We start from the raw sequence: 19,264 nt of genomic DNA, 5'->3' as shown, positions 1-19,264 counted from the left end.
GTGTTGTCTAGAGCAATTACAGTGACGTTTTTAACAGCTACATCTTGTTGTCAAACAGAAAAACAGATGTATCACTAATGAAACTCGTGCCTCTCTCTTTTATGTGATATGCCTGCAAAGTTCTCTTGCTAACGTATCACCACTGCTGCCAATTATCTTAATGTATCACGTAGTAGTGGCTGGCATCAGCCTGCCAAGCAAACCACGCAATGCATAGCTAAATGCGCATTACCTTTGTTAATTATAGACAATTCAAGCTCCCGGGCCCGGTCATTGACACACCTCCCTGTTTGTCCCGCGTAGGACTTCTTACATTTTATTTTACTGACAAGATTCTTTTGGCAATCTATAACTACTTGCATACATAACAACAATTGGAAAATGGCACAAGTACTTCCTGTATGAAAAGATAGAGCAAAGGAAACATTTGGCAAATATTGGCAAATTTCTTGATGTGGTTAAATATAAACTTTTTAAAATCCAAATCGAATATGAATAGTAAGTATTGAATATCAAACAGGCAAATGCAGATGCATATATATGCAGTAAGAACACTTATTTTGCTATAATTAGGTACCATTCCTGTTTTGGCTAGTATAGAGAAAGACAGCTAACTATAAGGGACAAAAGATCAGCTTGAAGCATAAAGATCACTAATTATCATATAAAAGCTGCACAAATAGCCTTTCCACAATATTAGAGCCAGATTGCAAACAAGCTTTCCAAGACTAAATGATTGCTGTGTGACTAGCTTTCCAAAAATGCTAATAAATGGTTGCCAGAAAAGGTCAGAAGTTGTGGAAAAACATAAAAAGCTGCATGCTGAAGGACTTGTGTGCCATAGATGCAGGTAAATGTGCCTCATTTTAGGAAAGCATCACAGATTATAGTGTAAAAGATAAAACTGCTACAATGCTAGACAGCCAAAAAAACTACAGGTGGAACTACAAGCAAAAATCACAAATCGTCAAGTAGGCTTCCGCCACAGAACCGAAAACAAAGCTTGCTTAAACTATTCAAGTTGGTTTCTGCATGGCTTCGAAAACTCTTGTAATTATATACAAGAGTTTCGAAGCCATAATTCTGATAATTTGCAAAGCTTTAGTTAGCGGATGGAGAACAGTAACCATATTTTAACATTTCGTTGTTGCAAAATATTCGGTTTGTTTTGAATATTTTAAAATACCGACGTTCATATTTGAATATAAATACGAATAGTAAATGTGTAGTATGTATTCGATTTGTGTTCGAAATTTCAAATATTTGCCCACCCCTACCAATTTCCCTTTCAAGTATACCATGTGAAGTAATTATGACTCTTCCAATTTTATGAATCATCTGTTTAAAATAGTGTGCTTCATGTAAACCAGCACAGTTTTTGACATTCACTCTATTGCAAAATTCAGCTTTTTGTATTCATTGTAAGCATTTGTCAAAATCTATGGCACTAGAAACTAGCGCCATTTCATTTTTCTAACACACATAATATGCTCCTCATTAATCTACACTCAGTGGAGGCAGACTCTAACATACCATCTTTGGATAAAAAATTGGCCTGAGAACTAAAATGCAGTATGTTGCCAATGGCAGTAATGCTCACCTTATCAACCTAAAGTATGCCATATATTGCTGAGCATTATGTTAGACTATTTGTCTTCTTAATTTATACAAATGATGTGCTTTAATGTATTAATTCTAATATTCAAAGCTTGCAGAAGGAGACAGAAGCGTTCCAGTTCCGAGGCTGGACAAGTCCACATTAAGTGGCAAAGGTCTGCTTCCATCACTGCAGAAAGGGACAGCTTGGACATGTCACATACAGTGGAAAGAACAGCCAGTCTCAAGAACAGATGACACCTGGTGTGTAGCCCACAGCCTCCTAAGCACGACTTCCTCCACCCCACTAAGGTGAATGGGGAGGGAGCAGACACTCGATGGGATAAGAGCATGTGTGTTCTGCTGGAGGAAATGTTCACAAGCGCCAAGTAAGGTGGCTTAGGAATTGAGGCAGCAGTGGGCGGAAATTTCGTGTCGCACTATTTTAATGTGAAGCCTTCTGCTTAATGGTAAAAGCTGCTGCCACCTTGCCGAATAGATAACACACTGGACAGCACTCATATGATAAATCAGCTTATATGTAGCCCCATCCGTGCTACACCTACAGATGTGCCGGTGGCCAGATCTCTACGGAATTACACAGTGAAACAAAATTAAGAAACGGTACCCAAATATTCTCAGCGTAACAAATATATGCCTCCAAGAGCACAATTCCTTTATTAATGCAAAAGTTTTTTTATGCCTTCTTTCCCGGGGTTTGGAGTGTTTATTCAGTTGGCTTCCTGTCGAACAGGATGGGCTGGTCTGGGGGATAGTGCAATAGTAAACTGGGTTGCGTGGTAGAGGTTTTCATGTCTTGCTGATTTGCAGGGCGGGCACACAATACTACGCTGCAAGATGCATTGCAGAAGGTAAAGTTTTTTTAGCATTTAATTAACTGCTTCACTTCACATAGATTCTAAAATATTTATTGGATCTTAGTTTTCTGCTATTTTAGGTAGCTGTCAGCTCCATAATTACATTTCAAAGCCCGAGTTTCTCAAGAGTGCCACAAATTATTAATTATAGCATCTTTCATGTGAAGCACTCTAAAGGTGCCTTTGGAAGTGAAAAAGGAGACCTTTCACTTCACCAAAAGTGGAGGTGCTGCTGAAAGCTGCCAAATTAGCTCTTCCAATTGTGCAATTCTCCTAGAAATGCAGGAAACCGTCTCTCCCGTCTTGTCCCGTTGAGTGCTGAATGAACTCAGCTTTTGGCAGCATGTTAAATGTACGATTATGCATCAGTGCTTTCTGGCACCACGAGGCCACTACATAGAGTTTCAGTGATGTGAACAGTCTCTCTTCTCGTGTCTGAAGCTGTGCTGCCCTTGGCATGCATGCTGAGCTGGTCGCATTAAAAGGTAACGTAATTGATTATTTGTTGTGCTCTCGAGGAGATGAGCCTCCATAATTATGCTATAGTGTAATTACTGGGTTAACAGCTATCTAATAAAGAAATAAATACGAGACAAGAATTTTCTTTCAGTACTCCATTAATTAAAAAAGTCCTAGAAGTGCTTTTGTGTAGGCTGATAATGATGGTAACAACACTGTCTAGGAAGCACAGGAACCACCATTGTTCACATATGACGCAATTGATGATTCCCTAAATATTTTATATTTTTATTCAGCCACAGGAGGACGCTGAAGCATTTTTAAGCAAGTTAGGTAAAATGCCTGCTTTTGTGACAGCACATGCACTGATTGCACAACTAGTGGAAGTACAAAAAAATTACAGAATGGCTTGAACAGAACGAGTGCACAAAGTATAATGCTTTCGATCACTTGAAAATGAGTAAATGGTTTCTTTTTCATTGGCCTTTGTGTTTTAACGCTTTGTCCTTCATTGTCCATGTGTAGTGGATATTTTAGTGCACCTCAAAAAATATTTTATTTCTATGGCTACTTCTGTTAAGGCGAACTATTGACATGACAAAAAGATATTCATGCTCCCTTCAAGTTGATCCTAAACAGAGCCTATTGCAGGGACATACCTATAGGTCAGCTTAAGTGGGGTGACTGGAACTTTTTTGTTAGTTTGTTTCTTTGTTTATACTTCCACTGCATAAACTGTGCAATTCCTTTTACTTACAAATTATCCAAATAAGGCTGCTTTTTCTTATATACACTTATCAATATTAAATACATCAAATGCTGTGTGCACTCTTACTGTAATAACGAACCTATTTTCAATTACACCAATGAATGTTTTTGTGCAACAAACATAAGTAAATTATCGTCAATTCATGTTACCAATGCAAAATTAGATGGGACACAGAGACAAAACGCAGACACCACAAATGCTGGTGTGGTACTGTTGCTCTGTGTCCCGTCTCTGTGTCCCATTTAATTTTGCACTGGTAAAAAGAATCAGAATCCAGCAACCAACCAGCTTGCCTAACAGCAATGCTTACATATGAATGATGCTCAGTGTTGGACAAAATCTGAACACATAAGTGGTAGAAAAGAGCAATTCATGCTTACAACTTGTCAGGATCACCAAGATCATCATCATCATCATGATTTTTATTTTCACCACAGGACACAAGGTGAAAAAGGGAAAGCTAGAAAAAAAGCCGAAATTTTTTTGGCTTGACAAAGCTCCGGTCTCCCAGACAGGCATGGTAGTGGCTGGTGCATCAATACAATCACGCATAAAGTGTGGATATAAGAGTATTTTAAGCACAAGTACATGTAGATACTTTCATGTTATTACGCAGAAACAAGTTATAATACAGTTGTGTAAAATAACTCCCAGCATACGATTACAATCTGCTTTCTTGCATATTATTAATTGACACAGACTAAATCGCATATATCATAAGAATAAAAAAAAGCAATATATATACATATGTATATACACACACATAAACACATAAATATAACAAATTTCACAAAAGTGTACAATAAGAACAGGTTACCAACAGGAAACGTTCTTTTTTTAGAAAATACTTTACACACTTACAAATATATATGTGCATCTATATTTAAAAAAAAAAGATAAGAGAAAGAAAATCTGCATATAGGCTGCTGCTTTCACGAAGACACCTCGGCAACGTAGCCCAGGGCATCATCACATCCTCGAATTTTAGAAACGCGAAGACGCCCTCTGCAGCATCGAGTTCACAACGCAAACCCTGCCACGCAGTCCGGGCACAATCATTGCAGCAGAAAACCTGGATTCTAGGAATCATAGTTACAAGTGTGAACATACAAACACGAGAGCACATCATAAGCTCTGCAGAACTGTTAGAGCAGTTAACAATATGCATCTATAAGAACAAATCCAATATTTTAGTTTTGTTTAGAGATAACACATCAACATTTTGTTGGTTTAAATAGTTAAGCATGGAAGGTAGCGCATGTTTAAGGCGTTGACAGCCATAAATAGTGCGTGAGAAAGGGATCTGCCATGGTGCTTCGCGACGATATGAATATGTACTTCTATTTTCTTGTAAAGTTGCCAGGGTTAGGAATGAATCGAGTTTCCCAGCATAGCATTTCTATAGCTTAGTAATGCATTGAATTTATATATGTCATGAGCTCTGATTATTCTGTTTTGTTGGAAAAGCTCTTAATTGCGTATGTTCGAAAAAGAAATGTTCGCTATCACCCAAATTGCTTTCTTTTGAAGTATTTCCAGCATTTGAATATTTTGCGCTGTAGTGTTACCCCATATAAGTGAACAGTAACTGAGGTGTGAATGGAAAAGAGCATGATAAATGAGACGCCTAACTTTAAAAGGTAGTGCACTTTGATTTCGATTTAACACACCTTTGAGCAAACATGATTAACGTGTTCATTTCAGGACATCTGCACTGTGAATATTACACCTAGGGTTTTTATGGATGACGTAATGTTAATTTTATACTGACCCAAAACAATATTATCTGGCAATGCAGTAGAACTTCTCGGAGCATGAAAAATAACACATTTTGTTTTGGTTTCATTGAGAATGAGGCTGTTTGCCTTAGACCATGCTCGAAGTCCATAACAAGGGGAGCTTGCTGTAGGTGTTATTTCTTTTAAATCCTTACCTGTAAAGAAAACAAGCAGTCATCTGCATATGCGACATAGTTACACATATCACTTACTTGTACAATATCATTAATGTAATACAGGAAAAGTATCGGGCCAAGGATGCTGCCTTGGGGCACACTTGCTGTCAAAGGTTTTATCTGCGATCTGTCCTCATTAATTTCAAGAAACTGATGTCGGCTTTCTAAATAAGATTGGATAAGTTCAAGTGTTATTCTTTGGAAGCCATATTTTTCCAGCTTTATCAGCAGCAATTTATGGTTGACCCTATCAAATGCTTTGCTGAAGTTTGCTAAGTATAACCCTAAAGGCAGAATTTTTTTTTCGATGTTCTCTAGAATAAGCTCCTTCTGTATACTTAAGGCAGTTTCCATAGACCGCTTTTTCGTAAACCCGTGTTGACAGTCGGTTAGCAAGCTATGTTTTTGTGAAAAATTATCAATACGAAAGTTCAAAATGTTTTCGAGTCCCTTTGATAGCACAGGAAGTATAGAAACTGGCCAATAATTGCCAATATTATTTTTGTCAGCTCCTTTGTGAATAACTACTACTCTCGCTACCTGCATATTACGCGGCAACACTCTGGTTGACAGGGAAATATTAAAAATGTGCATTACTGCAGGTGCAAGTAAGTCTGACATACTTAATTGGCCTAATTTCTAAATCATCTACGTCTCGACTGTGGCTATTCTTCAAGGATGAAAATGTAATCACCTCAGGAATGCTAGTAGGCTTTAGGAATAAAGATTCTCTTAATGAAGCTGCATGCATTGTACCTTGATTGTCGTGATCTACGCATCCTACTTGAACAAAAAAATTGTTAAAATGGTTCGCAAGTTCTGTACCACTTACAAAAGTGCCATCAATGTTCAACATATCTGTTTGTGTATCGACTGACTTCCGATTTAGTATTTAGTTTATTTTCTTCTATACTTTGTCACTTCTGCACAAACAATCATTGTTAAATATACGGCAGTAGTAGTCATTTTTGGCCTTTTCTTTTTCTTTGTTCAATTTATTCCTAAACTGTTTATACTCTTTCCACTTTGACAAGTCCTTCAACTTGATAAAAGACTGATAAAGCTTACTTTTTTGGTTGATTTGCCTAACGAGTTCTTTCGAAATCCACGGCTTGCGCGGTCAATATAAACATGGGCAGCCGCTGCTGCATATGGTACAGTGTCTATGGCCTTAGATTGGTCACATGACATTCACCCTGTCTTGCAGAATGTGCAGCAGACAGTTAAAAAGCTGGCAGCAGAAACCAATTTAGGGGGAGACTGCCTGTGGATGACGCGACAAATACATGCATGTGGCATGCGTGCTCAACAGGGGACAAGGTTAATTTGTGGACTGTTACCAGTTTTGCAGACTGTGGTACAGAAGTTACATAAACAGAGCCTGTTTATGTAACTTCTATACCACAGTGTGCTACTCCATCTGTTGGCCACCTTCTCGATTACAGAACTACAGACAGTGCGCTGCATGTGTAGACATAGTTTCGTTCGTTGCCAAGTTTTCATTCTGTTGTAAATTCAGTTATTAAAGTAGTGTTTCGTTCAGAGCAATAATGCTTTCCGCCACTTCCTGCTCCTTGTGAGAGGTGCTCATTAACTCTGCAACAAAGTGAAGTCGCTTCAAACTGCACCACCACCAATTATTTATATTTACCAAGTATTGATTTAAATACTCAATGAACTTTACATTTTCTATACTTGCTGTTTTTATTTGTTTACTCTTAGTATTCTAACCCACTCCTGGTTCAAAACCCCCTCAATAGAAATAGTTCGGATACCTTAAAATAGAAACCTATCTCCATATAATGTATCACATTCTCAATTAAGGGAAAATGAGACATCCACCCTATTGTAGCAATTGCTACAAAAGAAACCCATACAGGTTCCTCAAAAGAAAAGACCTCGCAGTTGAAAAAAATTCGTCCTAGTCCGGGACTCAAACCTGGGACCACCGCCTTCCCGGGGCAGCCGCTCTACCATCTGAGCTAACCAGGCGGCTAGCAGATGGCAGAGTGAGGTCGAATTTGTCAACAACAGGAACCCATATGGGTTTCCTTTGTAACAATTACTATGATTGGCTGAATGTCTCATTTTCCCTTAATTAACTACTTCTCTCCACCTTGCGAGCTTCTGCAGAACTACTATATCAAATTCTCACTTCTGCAGTTATCCATTAAGCTATAGGACCAGCTGCCAATTATTCTTCTTTGGAGAAATGACAGTGAGGGCTTCAGTAAAGCATGAACCATGGCCTAACCTAAATATGAAATTGTTGGATAATATACTACTAGTATATCAGTTTATGCTGTGTGTATTTGTTGTTACATTAGACTCTTTATGCGGCACTATAATGTTGAATGCATTCATTCTGTGCACTACATATGAGCAGTTCTTCCCATTGCGTTATTTATTTTACTCCCTTTCACGTACATACAGCCAATCTGAGGGACAATTAAGGAAAATGGATTAATATGCAGGTTTGGTGATAGAATGAGTACCAATGCCACGGCACAGCTTTTTTCTCACTTAACTCATACTATTTAGCACAAAATGATGAAGGCTTTTGCTCATTACAACAGTAATTAAATATGACAAATCAAAGCGATATTCAAGCTCACTTTGTTGACAGAACCATATATGTTACAGCTAAATGATTCTAAGAGTGTGCCTTTTCATTGTGATTTCTCCACTTCCATGAAGGGGCTAGTTCTCACTTTTGTACTACAGGCATGCAACAGGTGATATTGCTTTCACAATGGTCATGTTGATTATTGAGCCTAACTGTGTGTGATCAGGATGTTTGTATTTCCACCACATGCCTGGTAATGCTTCCACCTGAAGCTTGGAGGTTCCCCTCAGTTAGCTTGTTCCTTCTTGAGACATGTGAAAAAAAAAAATGTTCAGCTGCAGCTCACTTTTGCATGGAAATATGTGAATTACAAAATGGTTAAGGAACAAGCTAATAAAGCTGGCCTGCAAGAGGGCACTGACCTACGAGATAACTATGATTGATAGCCAGTGGCAGTGCAAGCTGTGTTGTATTCACTGCAAAAACAGAAACACTTCCACGATACTGCACTCAATAATTATGAATCATTATGAATAATCAATAATCTTAAAACTTCTGCATCAGTTTCTGTTACTCATGTCTGTGTGAGGTATTTTCTGGAGGGCAGCATTATGCAATGATAAGAAATGGCACCTTGCCAAGAGCTGCCAATATGCATAATTAATGTTGTCTCGTAAATTTTGCTATGTGGCAGCAGCAGTTGGCCCTTGATGCTCTATGCTTGCTGGAAATGCAACTGCTTTGAATTAAACAGGAAGAAACAGCAAGAGCCTAACTCAGTAGTTCAGGCTTTTGTATTGTACACCTGTATAAAGAAGCACCTGCTTTTCATATCTATTTCCTCAACCCAGAATAAGGTTTAGTCGAAAACTACATGCTTGTTATCAGTTTGGTTATTTGTTTTATAGCATCAGCTGTTAAGACCTCACTCATGCTTTTACACATCTATCCCCCGCACGGTCACCAGCATGCACACATAATGTTCAAAGAACCCATGAAGGCAGCAAACTAGACGTAGCAGGAGAAAGCTTTGCAGGTAACGAGCAGAGCACATGCAGATGCTAATGAGCCCCTTAAAGTGTGTCTGGTGAAATCCTGGAGCCTATAATTAACAAAGGTGTGGAGAACCATGGTAGCAGATGCAGATGCTATAGCAGCAAGGAACTTTGTAGGCATGGACTGACGCACTTGTGTAATGTCCTCCAGTGATGTCCCCCTCGGGGTGTCACCGTAGGGCATTCATAAACAACTAGAAGGAATCCCCATGGGCAAGTGGTTAGACATGCTAATGTGAAACTAAGCATACGGTAAGTAGATCCAGTGTAGGTACTAGCGAGTCTCATAAATGTTTTCAGCAATGTCATAAAGCCTGTCATTAACAAAGGCGCAGTGAACCTTGGTAGAGGGTGCAACTGCCACAGCAGCCAGCGGCGAGCTTTCTCAACGTATTCCAACAGTCACTAAACTTTAAGCTGACTTGATCTCTCTGAAGACTGCAGCATCAGCTAAAGATGGCATTCATAAATTTTTGCGAGCCTTTAAGGGATCGCTTTACACTATTAATAAATGTCTGCGTAGATCTACGAAATGTTTTGTAGGTGTTTCCAAAATTTTTATTGATCTGTGATTGAGTCTCATTCCTCAATCGAACCCGTATACTTTTCAGTTTTAACATTTTTACGGCTGCTTGGTTGCTAAGTGACCATGCTAACATTTTTCGCTTGATGTATTTCTACGAGAAGTAAGCATTGATTTCTAAAAGAGAGATGGAGAACATGTTCTCTGAATAATGCGCCACGGTCTTTTTGTTCTGCATCAAAGATAATCTTTCGAAACCCATTTAACCACGGCCTATCGGTGGTCCATATCCGATTTTAGCCAGTAGTTTTAGCGCGCAGAGGCTGTTGTCAGCATAATAACTATCAGGTTCCGCTGCCCACGTTCTTAAAGCTATACAAACACTGTTTTGAATGTTAACGTACGGCAAGGATTGCGGCGCAAGATGTAGCGACTGTTACTACATGTTGCGCATTGCCTTTGCCTCAAACGCTGATACGTTTACGCGAGCTAGGTGACTTTGAGAATCGCAAATATACACTTGCGCGTTCACGACACAGTGCACGTACAGCCAACTCCCTGACTAAACAGCGCTGGAGCCACAATGTTGGTTATCTGCGCACAGAATAACTGGCGCGCCCATGGCACGAAGGAATGCAGAGCAAGGATACGAGCGCCATTGCACACTTCAAAGCCGTCGAGTCGGTGACGCATGTTCGGCCAGTTTCGGCACGTGCTCTTACTTTTGGACAGCTATTTAAGGTAATTTAAGAATATATTTTGCATTCTTACTTTTTTGCCGCATTTTTAATATATTTGTTTGTATTATTAATATTCCTTAAATTTAAGAATGCTAACAACACTGGTAAAAACCGGCACTGATTATCGTTTATGTCGCTAGGCGACGTGCCAAGCGCGTCTGCGGTTATCTTCTGCGCTTTTGTGTGCGAGTGGAAAAAGAGACCCAAGCCTGAGCAAGAGGGCAAGAGGGAAAGGCTGGAAAAGTGTTGCAGCGTCGGTGTGCACGCAAGGTGCGTCTAACCATATCTGCTGCTGCTGCTTTCAGTGGCAGTCGACGCAGTGCTATAGCTGGTCATGTAACGTAACTCTAACACAAGGAATCCACCCCCTTTATCCCAGGAGCTGGCCGCACCACTGTTCAGCGTCGATGTCCTGTGAACGACGTTTCTGCCGCCGACAAATTGAGCCTGAAACGCCTGCCGTGAGAAATTGTTGGGTTTAAGACGAACTTTACATCCGAGCGCTTAGCCCCGAGGCCTGCTGACGGTCAACATGCAAGAGGTACAGCAGCGTGAGCCACGCTTTAGCCCAGTCGCGTCTTCTTTTTCTCGGGCGGAAATGCCAACGGCTCAGTGCGTTCGCTGCCATAGTAGCAGCAGTCGGCGCGACTTCACCGTCCTGCCATGCTTCCACGCAGTATGCCTGAAGTGCCTCGACGAAGTTCCCGACAAAGGTTGCGACGTGGTCGGCTACAAGTGCCCTGTTTGCCAAGAAAATCTTTACGCTCTATCTCAGTCGATTCTCATCAGTAACATTCTGAATGTTGTCCACGAGGACTACGATTACAGCGCCTGCAGCAACTGCAATGAAGGCAAACGGGCTTCGGGACGCTGCCGAGACTGCAACAACGAGCTACTCTGCGACAACTGTGTTTGGGCCCACCAGCGGGTACGTCTCACCAAAGACCACGAAATCGTGAGCGTCTCCTCCGACTGCACCGCGGCGTCGGCCATGCCACCTGCAGACAGCCAAACAGGCCTTAATCAATCCTGGTCCGACCGCCACGACTGTCAGGTGTTGCGGCTTTACTGCGAGACATGCTGCGAAGCTCTCTGCAGTGACTGCACTGTCAAGGAACACGGATCTCATAGCCTGGTGTACCTGCAGGATGCGCTGAACAGCGCGCGCACAGCTGTACCGTCTACCCTGGCCGATATGCGCTCCGTCGTTACTGTCCTCCAAGAGAGCATGGAACGCTCCCGCCGCATGTCGGAACGCTTGCGTGTGCGTACCCAAAATGTAGCCGCTGAAGTACGCAGTACTGCTGGACGCCACCGCGTCGCTCTGAACCAGCGCGAGCGAGACCTGTTGCAGCGGCTTGACCAGGCACAGCAAGTGAAAGAGCAGGCGCTTAAACGGCAACGTGACCAGCTGAGCGCGAAGCTTGAGCGTCTGGAACGAGCCGCCAGCGACCTGCAGCAGGCAGGTGACGATCTGGATTTGCTGCGAGCGCGTCGTGAAGCCCAAGCACAGCTGCAAGAGGCTCGAGACGCACCAACCGAGCCTGCCGAGGACGACCATATTGAGTTTACTGCACCCGACGGCGCGTTGCTGGCAGCTATTGGCACTTTAGGCTTTCTCAGCAGCGCCGGATACGGACCCAACTCGAGCGCGTCTGGCGAGTCGCTAGTGCGTGCCGTTCGCGGCCGTAGCGCTACATTCACGGTCCACGCGCGCGACCACTTGGGCGAGTCTCGACTTCTGGGTGGGGACCCGGTCCAGGTGACGGTGCGCGCCCCGGACGGAACCCTATGCCGCGCCGACGTTGTCGATCGCCACGACGGCACCTACCAGGTGACCTTTCAGCCACAGCAGGAGGGTACGCACATCGTCCGTGTCCTGTTGCGTGGAGCAGATATTCAGAGGAGCCCATTTGCAGTTTCTGTGCGTGCCAGTCGCAACTACGCGGCCATCGGCGAGCCTAGCCTCGTGATTGGCACTGAGGGCAGTGGTGACGGCCAGCTCTGTCGTCCCTGGGGTGTATGCACGGACTCCCAAGGTCACATCATTGTTGCAGACAGGAGCAACAATCGCATCCAAGTGTTCAATGCAGATGGAACCTTCCGCCTTAAGTTTGGCACTCGTGGAGAACTGCCAGGTCAATTTGATCGGCCTGCTGGAGTAGCCTGGGATGAAAGCCACGGAGGGCGAATTGTTGTTGCTGATAAGGACAACCATCGGGTGCAAGTTTTTGACTCTCGGGGCACTTTTCTTCTAACATTTGGCGAATGGGGCAGCAAGAGTGGTCAATTCAACTACCCATGGGATGTTGCAGTCAACTCTGAAGGACACATCTTGGTGTCAGATACTCGCAACCATCGAGTGCAGCTGTTCCAGGCAGATGGAACCTTTTTGAACAAGTATGGCTTTGAGGGGCCCTTGTGGAAGCAGTTTGACTCGCCACGTGGTGTGGCCTTCATTGGCGACGGTCATGTGGTAGTCACCGACTTCAACAACCACAGAGTGCTTGTGATCCGGCCCGATTTTCAGTCTGCAAGCTATCTGGGTGGTGAAGGGAAGGAGCCAGGCCTGTTCCAGCGACCCCAGGGCGTGGCTGTTGATCTGGAAGGTCACATTGTGGTAGCCGACTCTCGCAACCACCGGCTGCAGGTGTTCCGGCCTGATGGCAAGCTGCTCGCCTGCTTTGGCTCCCAAGGTCAGGAGCCTGGCCAACTGGACCTTCCTTCGGGGCTCTGCATCTCTCCTGAAGGCCGAATCGTTGTTGTCGACTTTGGCAACAACAGGGTGCAGCTCTTCTGAAGATGTAAGGATGTGATCAGGTCTATGTGGCTGCTAGTGATTTCAACACCTTTTGTGTTCCCACCTTTTGTTGCACTTTGTTTTTCTTGTAATGGAAAGAATTTTGTTCTTATATGTGCCTGATGCTTTGCTTGTTTTGGAGAGGCCTTGTAGTTGCTATTCTAAACCTGTTCAAAAATGTGGGCCTGATGGAGAATCAAGCACGCTAGTCAGGTGTGAAGAGCATTCTGGGTCCCTGGCCCATGTGCATAAGCCACTATGAATTGTGCAATAATGTAAGGCAATGCAGCTGCTCTTGCCACATCAGTTTTATATGCGATTTTATTGCCTCGGAGTACCTGCCCAGCAGAAGTACGGCACTTTTTAACATCTCGAGTGTTCTCATTTGTGTGGTCACAGGTTTGCAAAGCGTGTCTGAATGACTAAACATTCGAGGTTCTAAAGCAACCCAACAAGTTCCTATTTTATACAGTATTGTCGATTTTATACTCTGTGTTGCACTGGCCTGATAGTCTGTGTTTTCACAAGAGTGAAGTTCCTATGTGCCATACCATAAGGTTCCTTCTAAATGTACAAAAAAAGTATCATGCTGCAGAAACTACAAATATGCCTCAGGTGTGGAAGAAAACCTATGCCAATTGTGAGAAATTAGTTTATCATTGTCACTGGTGGCAAATAAGAGCTTTTACTCATTTTGTTTTTGTTTCAGTGTGTCAACTCCATTGCCACTGGAGGTACTTTTGATTGTGCTTGAAATTGTTTGATCAATGTGTTTTTGTATTGTAGTCCAGATGTTTAATTTTTTTGCCCGCGAGGCTGTTACTCAGGACTGGCTGCTCTTGACAAGTGCCGAACTGTACACTTAATAGCACTAAAGAAAAAGCATTGCATGCTGTAGAGACCTTGGTCAGTCTGCATTTGCATTGCCTGATGCTCATTGTGAAAGATCTGAGTTGTGCTGCAAAGCCCTGTTGCAGTTCAAGCACGTCTCTTTTGCATTTTTTCTCTACAGAGGTTTTGTTTGTTTGTTTTTAGGTGCAAATGCATGTATGTGTTCACTTGTTTGCAATTTGCATAACTCCCTTTTTAAATGCTTGTTTGGCTTTAAAAGGAGCGTTCTGTGATAAATGACGGGCATTTTTGCAATCTTTTTTTTCCCCTGGCTTTGAGGCAAAGCAGCACACTATGTACTCACTGATGGCCAAAAAAAAAAAATGCTTGGTATAGGAAAACGTAGTGTGCTTAATGTAGGTCTTTGACGCCATTAGATTTTTAGATATTCCTGGCACCCAAGCTGCTAAATTTTCTTGCTGTAAGCTACATTTAATGCATTGAACTACTTGGCGAAGCTTTCCAGGAACTAGTGAACATTCCAAACCTTTCATATTGCTTGAGTGCTGTAAACTGAGCACATTATGGAAGAATGATCTTGAAAGTTTTTAATGCTTTTCTTTTTGCCAGCAGTGCTGGCAGACAGTGCTGCTTTGGCGAAGTTTCAGAGGCAGATTCTCAGGAATTGTAATTCTGCCTTGTTTTATGCTATGCTATTTTTATAAAGTTTGTGATACGAGAATAAAGTTCCTGAGTTTTTATCAAATGGCATGACTGTTTCCCATTTTGTTTCCAATTATTTCAGTTGCTTTCGTGGGTCTAGTGACCATAACTGCATGCTTTCTTGTACTTCTGATTTTTTATTCGTTGACTGGAGGGTATGTCTCAAAGCAACAGTAGCTAGTCAAAGGCTCCAGATTTTAAACTTCAGCATTAGCATTAACCCAAAGCTTGGCATTTGTCTTTTAGCTTTGTTCAAGCTAAGCTGCCATGCAGCTGGTAAGAGCAAAGCATGTCACTTGCTTTTTGTTTTGGGCTTATGAAGTCTGTTTTGGTTATCTTGCATGCATTGTTGTGTACTGTGTTGTCACACTTTGTACAAGCAATTAACATTAGCACTGTGAAGCATTGGCTCACTAAAAAGTGAGCTGGTATTTCTTTAGCTATTGACTGCTGCTAGTGTAAAGCTAACATGTCAAGGAATGCAAGTGTTGTATCTGTTAGCTGGCTCTATTAGTGGGTGCAAAGACAGAATTGCATCTAGTCAGGAGAGACCATGGTAATTAAGATATTGCCAACCAAGGTTTTACCTTGGTTGGCACTGTCCTTTAATTGCTGCGAATTTGTGGGATGCATCAGCTTTCTTATATGCATCCTGGAATTCAATGGTGGTGTCTGCATTAGTGTGTAAAGCCACTGCAGTGAGCTTGATTCCAGGCTGCATTCTGAAGCTATGAGGACAGCATTTTCATAGCTCCCATGCACTGCAAATTTTTGCACTAGTGTGCATGGAGTTTCTCTGGAATTTGTGCCACTTGAATTTCATAGTTCCTACGCATAACTTTCATGGCTACTTGCTACATGTGGTTGATGTTCCTACCATTAACTTTTCCACTTGAAGCCATTGCATAACTGTTTGTGGTTTTAAAGACTTAGTTTCATACATCTTCACTGAGCCGTCCAACGGCAGCCAACTACCTCACTGCACCTGTCTGTGTAAGCTAAGTGACCGTCTGGGTCTACCTCCGAATGTCTGATGCAATTTGATAAACATGGGGCAGCACTGACACCATCTCAAGAGGTTCTGAAAGTTCCTAATGTCAGATAAGCTGCCTGGTGCACAATAGGACATTCGGGCATTTGCGTGATGGAGTAAATAAAACATTACTAAAGGGATGTGAAGCGCAGAGGTAGCACCGAAGCTTGTGCTATTTTGAATTTAAGCAGATGTATCACAGTTCCTAAGTCGCATTAGCGACGTCTCCAAGCAAGAGTTCCTAGGCTTCAAGAAGCAATTCACTTTTTTAATGGGCGATGTTCCTGTACTGTGTGTGTTATGGAGCCTGTATGCCTCTTTTTGGGAGCCATACAGCAACAATTTTACCTCGCTTTGTCAGTTGGTCACGATACCTGCCTGGAGCTACAAAATGAAACCTGTTGCATGCCCACAGGGAAATATATTGCATTGTGGTGGTGCTGCACCTGGCGTTGACTAGATGCAAATATATGTCTAGTGGCGTTATTTGTACCCTCGCGTGCGTAAGCATGCATCTTCCGCGTAGCTCTTGCGTCGCGGCTCAACAAAGGGCCACCACAAGGTGACAAGGTGAACACTTAGAGGGACTAAGTCCCTGCCACTCTTATAAAGCTCTCCTAAGAGGCGTCTTTGTGTTTTGATTGTGTCGTTTAGCATTGTAAGTTGAATGTGATGTGCTCGCATGGGTTTGACCCTATCGCGGTATTTTCGCTACTTGAGATCGATACGCGTGGCGTACAATTCTGCTGTCTGTCAAAGTTCTTGAGCCGAGTGAGCCTCGCGTATGTACGCCACGACAATTTCTAGTCTTTTTTTCTTTTCTTTTTTTCGTCAGAAAATTATTGTTCCGGCTCTCCGTAGGGCTTTAGACAGTGATACACTGAACGCAGAAAGGCTAGTTTATTTTCTCTTCGAAAAGTGCACTCGGGAAAACGCGCGGCGACGTTTCACGTCTTTCGGCACGGCGCTCACTTGGGCAGAAAGAGGGCGCGGTGCGTCTGCTGCGAAAAGCCGCATGCAATGTTTAGTATGAAGGTTTGATTCATGGTCTTACGCTGAAACATAATGGCAGATCCAGAGCAGTCCCCCAGCTGTCCGAATCTTGCGTTTATAGCACTCGCTCGCACAAACTTATGCGAAGAATACCTGCCAACCCTTTCGGCTTGTCGGCTTTTGCTAAATGATTTCGGATGCGCTGGCACCAGCTCCTGTCCTGAGGCGGCATGCTGAAAGGCGTGCAGAACTTTAGTAAATTAGGTGAACAAAATTCGAACAAGAACTAAAAAGACTGTATGACCAGCTGTCAACTTACCTTTTCATGTGAGCTGTGATGAAGCTGTCGGGGTTTGCGAGCAGTAAAAGATCGTCAAAGGCATTTGATGATGGCGACGATGTGTAATAAATGCTCATTTGCAGGCGTTGACATCACAGTGGTCAGGGAGGAAAAAATAATTATTTTGTTCCCTCCATCGCTGTGGTCGCCTATACTGGATTCTTCACTGCTTCAATTTGAGAGGCTGGTTTTCGAGTCAACACTGTCTTAAGCAGAATAAACTGCAGCGCAATAGTGCGACATGAATGCTTATCCATGGCTGCAGCAAAACTACAGAGGGTGCATTTGTTGACTGCTCTTTTAAGCGAAGGATTCTGGTGCTGTTCTGCACATTGTCATATCCCGCCACATTGTCGAATTCTGCAGTGGCAGCATGTTGAGCCTATCAGAGCCGACAAGCAGCAAATTCGACAATATGGCGTACTTCTACAATGCCCTGAATAGTATTGCTTGTCAACGATCGCTTTATACACTGTGCACACTTCCGTTCGAATCCGCCGATTTCAATGGAAAGGTCGCAACTGCTTTAGGAGCCATCTCCGACTGTAGGTCCGTTCTCAATCAGCCATTGCAGAATATGGTGTACACAGAAGTGCTCCAAAAAAGCATAATGCTTCGTTCAGAAAATGCTCTGAATGCGCCATTTAAGTTCAGCGTGAGCCTGTCGTGCGCCTAATCAGACAGCTGTCGTCCTTTCCCTGTGGACACATGCCGAGAACATGTCTGTCGAAAATCGCTCGAATAACGATGGACTTGAGACAGCAGCCATCTGGACCATGCACAGGGAGTGGCGAGAGCGCCTAATGCAAGCTTTTCATGGGGAGCCGAGTTCTTTGCTCATGTAGTCGTTCTTTCAAAAGACTGTTGTGCACGACGCAGTAATATTCATTGCAAGCGTCATTCGGGGCGCTCCGACAAAATAAAAAGAATCGTCCAGGGGACCGAACTATACAGAGAACGCTGTTGGAGTTAGCCTAGCTACATCTACACGGAAGCACAAAGTGCCGAGAAGACTAGTTTAGCAGGACCCCCCTCCCCCGTCCCCCTTCCAGCTTGGCTGCTGGTATTGGAGAAGTGTCTCACGACGAGAGCTATTTTTTTGACAAGAGCAAAGCTCGGAGCGTGGACTGGTTACTTTACGTGCTATACGAGCGCTTGCAATAATGTTCCTACGTACAGAGTTGTTCAGGCGTAGCGTTTTCCAATGCTAATCTATTCGTGTTTCTTTTTTTTCGTATTTGTATTTGTCCGCGTGACTGGTGGGTTTTCAAAACCCAAAACTATGTTGTCGATTCCTGATATTTCAGCCCGCCCTATAATTTTCTCTTCCTTTTTCGAGCCAATACTCGAGTTTTCTGTTCTTGTTCTTCTGCGTTACTAACGTCGCTGTGTGGCCCGCAACGAACATTTCTGTGCTCGTTCGCGAAGCGACATTTATTTAGTACAGAACAGATGAAGTTAAAGAGCACAGTCATCGTTCTCTTTGTACGCTGCGGCCGCAATAGTGGAATCAGGTGCTGTATCAGCATTCCCTTCTTTTTCTTTTCAAGGCATATTTTAGAAGCAAAAGGCTCAAAACTCGATCGCCGAAGCGAATTTTTCTTGCTTTTGATTTCTCTTGTTAGTTTAAATCGCACTGACGAGCGATGGATATTATTTTAGCTCCTTCGTCGCGTACTTCCGTAGAAATCACTGTATTGAATCCACGACTTCTGAAAGGAAAAAAAAAAAAAAAATTTAGAAGGACGGAGCATGGTCCTGTTTGCGCGAGAGATAAGTTCTGTTCCTGAGATGACGAATACCTGGTCCAGGGGCGTCGATCACGGCGTGCACTATGCCAAGCGTCTCTCTGATACTCGTAGCGCACATGTCTCCTGTGACCAGAATATGTAGCGGGCAACAAGACGGAGCAGGAAAGAAAGAAAAAAAAAGAAGAAAAAAAAAGCGACGCTGTCGTGCTCAAGGCATCATATGCCTGAAAACGATGAGTATAGTGATGTCGGT

General features: G+C 43.0%; 1 protein-coding gene and 1 long non-coding RNA gene across 2 annotated transcripts; one reads left to right on the top strand and one right to left on the bottom strand.

Moving 5' to 3' along the window:
- Positions 1-2,231: 2,231 nt before the first annotated feature.
- On the bottom strand, positions 2,232-10,536 carry LOC135906618 (uncharacterized). The gene is made up of 4 exons (XR_010565795.2): positions 10,349-10,536; positions 5,474-5,635; positions 4,083-4,162; positions 2,232-2,447 (listed from the first exon to the last, which is right to left on the bottom strand). It is a non-coding gene; the product is annotated as an uncharacterized lncRNA (long non-coding RNA).
- A 144-nt stretch (positions 10,537-10,680) lies between these two features.
- LOC135906617 (E3 ubiquitin-protein ligase TRIM71-like) lies at positions 10,681-14,942 on the top strand. The gene is made up of 2 exons (XM_065438070.1): positions 10,681-10,810; positions 10,920-14,942. Exon 2 carries the CDS (start codon positions 11,073-11,075, stop codon positions 13,338-13,340), a length of 2,268 nt encoding a protein of 755 aa, XP_065294142.1. The 5' UTR covers positions 10,681-10,810; positions 10,920-11,072; the 3' UTR covers positions 13,341-14,942.
- Positions 14,943-19,264: the final 4,322 nt, after the last annotated feature.

This window comes from Dermacentor albipictus, chromosome 1 (assembly GCF_038994185.2).
Source record: "Dermacentor albipictus isolate Rhodes 1998 colony chromosome 1, USDA_Dalb.pri_finalv2, whole genome shotgun sequence".
Taxonomy (NCBI): Eukaryota; Metazoa; Arthropoda; class Arachnida; order Ixodida; family Ixodidae; genus Dermacentor; species Dermacentor albipictus.
Note: the sequence above shows the minus strand (reverse complement) of the source record. Positions and strands in the feature narration are given on the sequence as shown.

Coding starts and splice junctions, on each gene's coding strand:
- LOC135906617 (XM_065438070.1), top strand. CDS start 11,073: ATGCAAGAGGTACAGCAGCGTGAGCCACGCTTTAGCCCAGTCGCGTCT.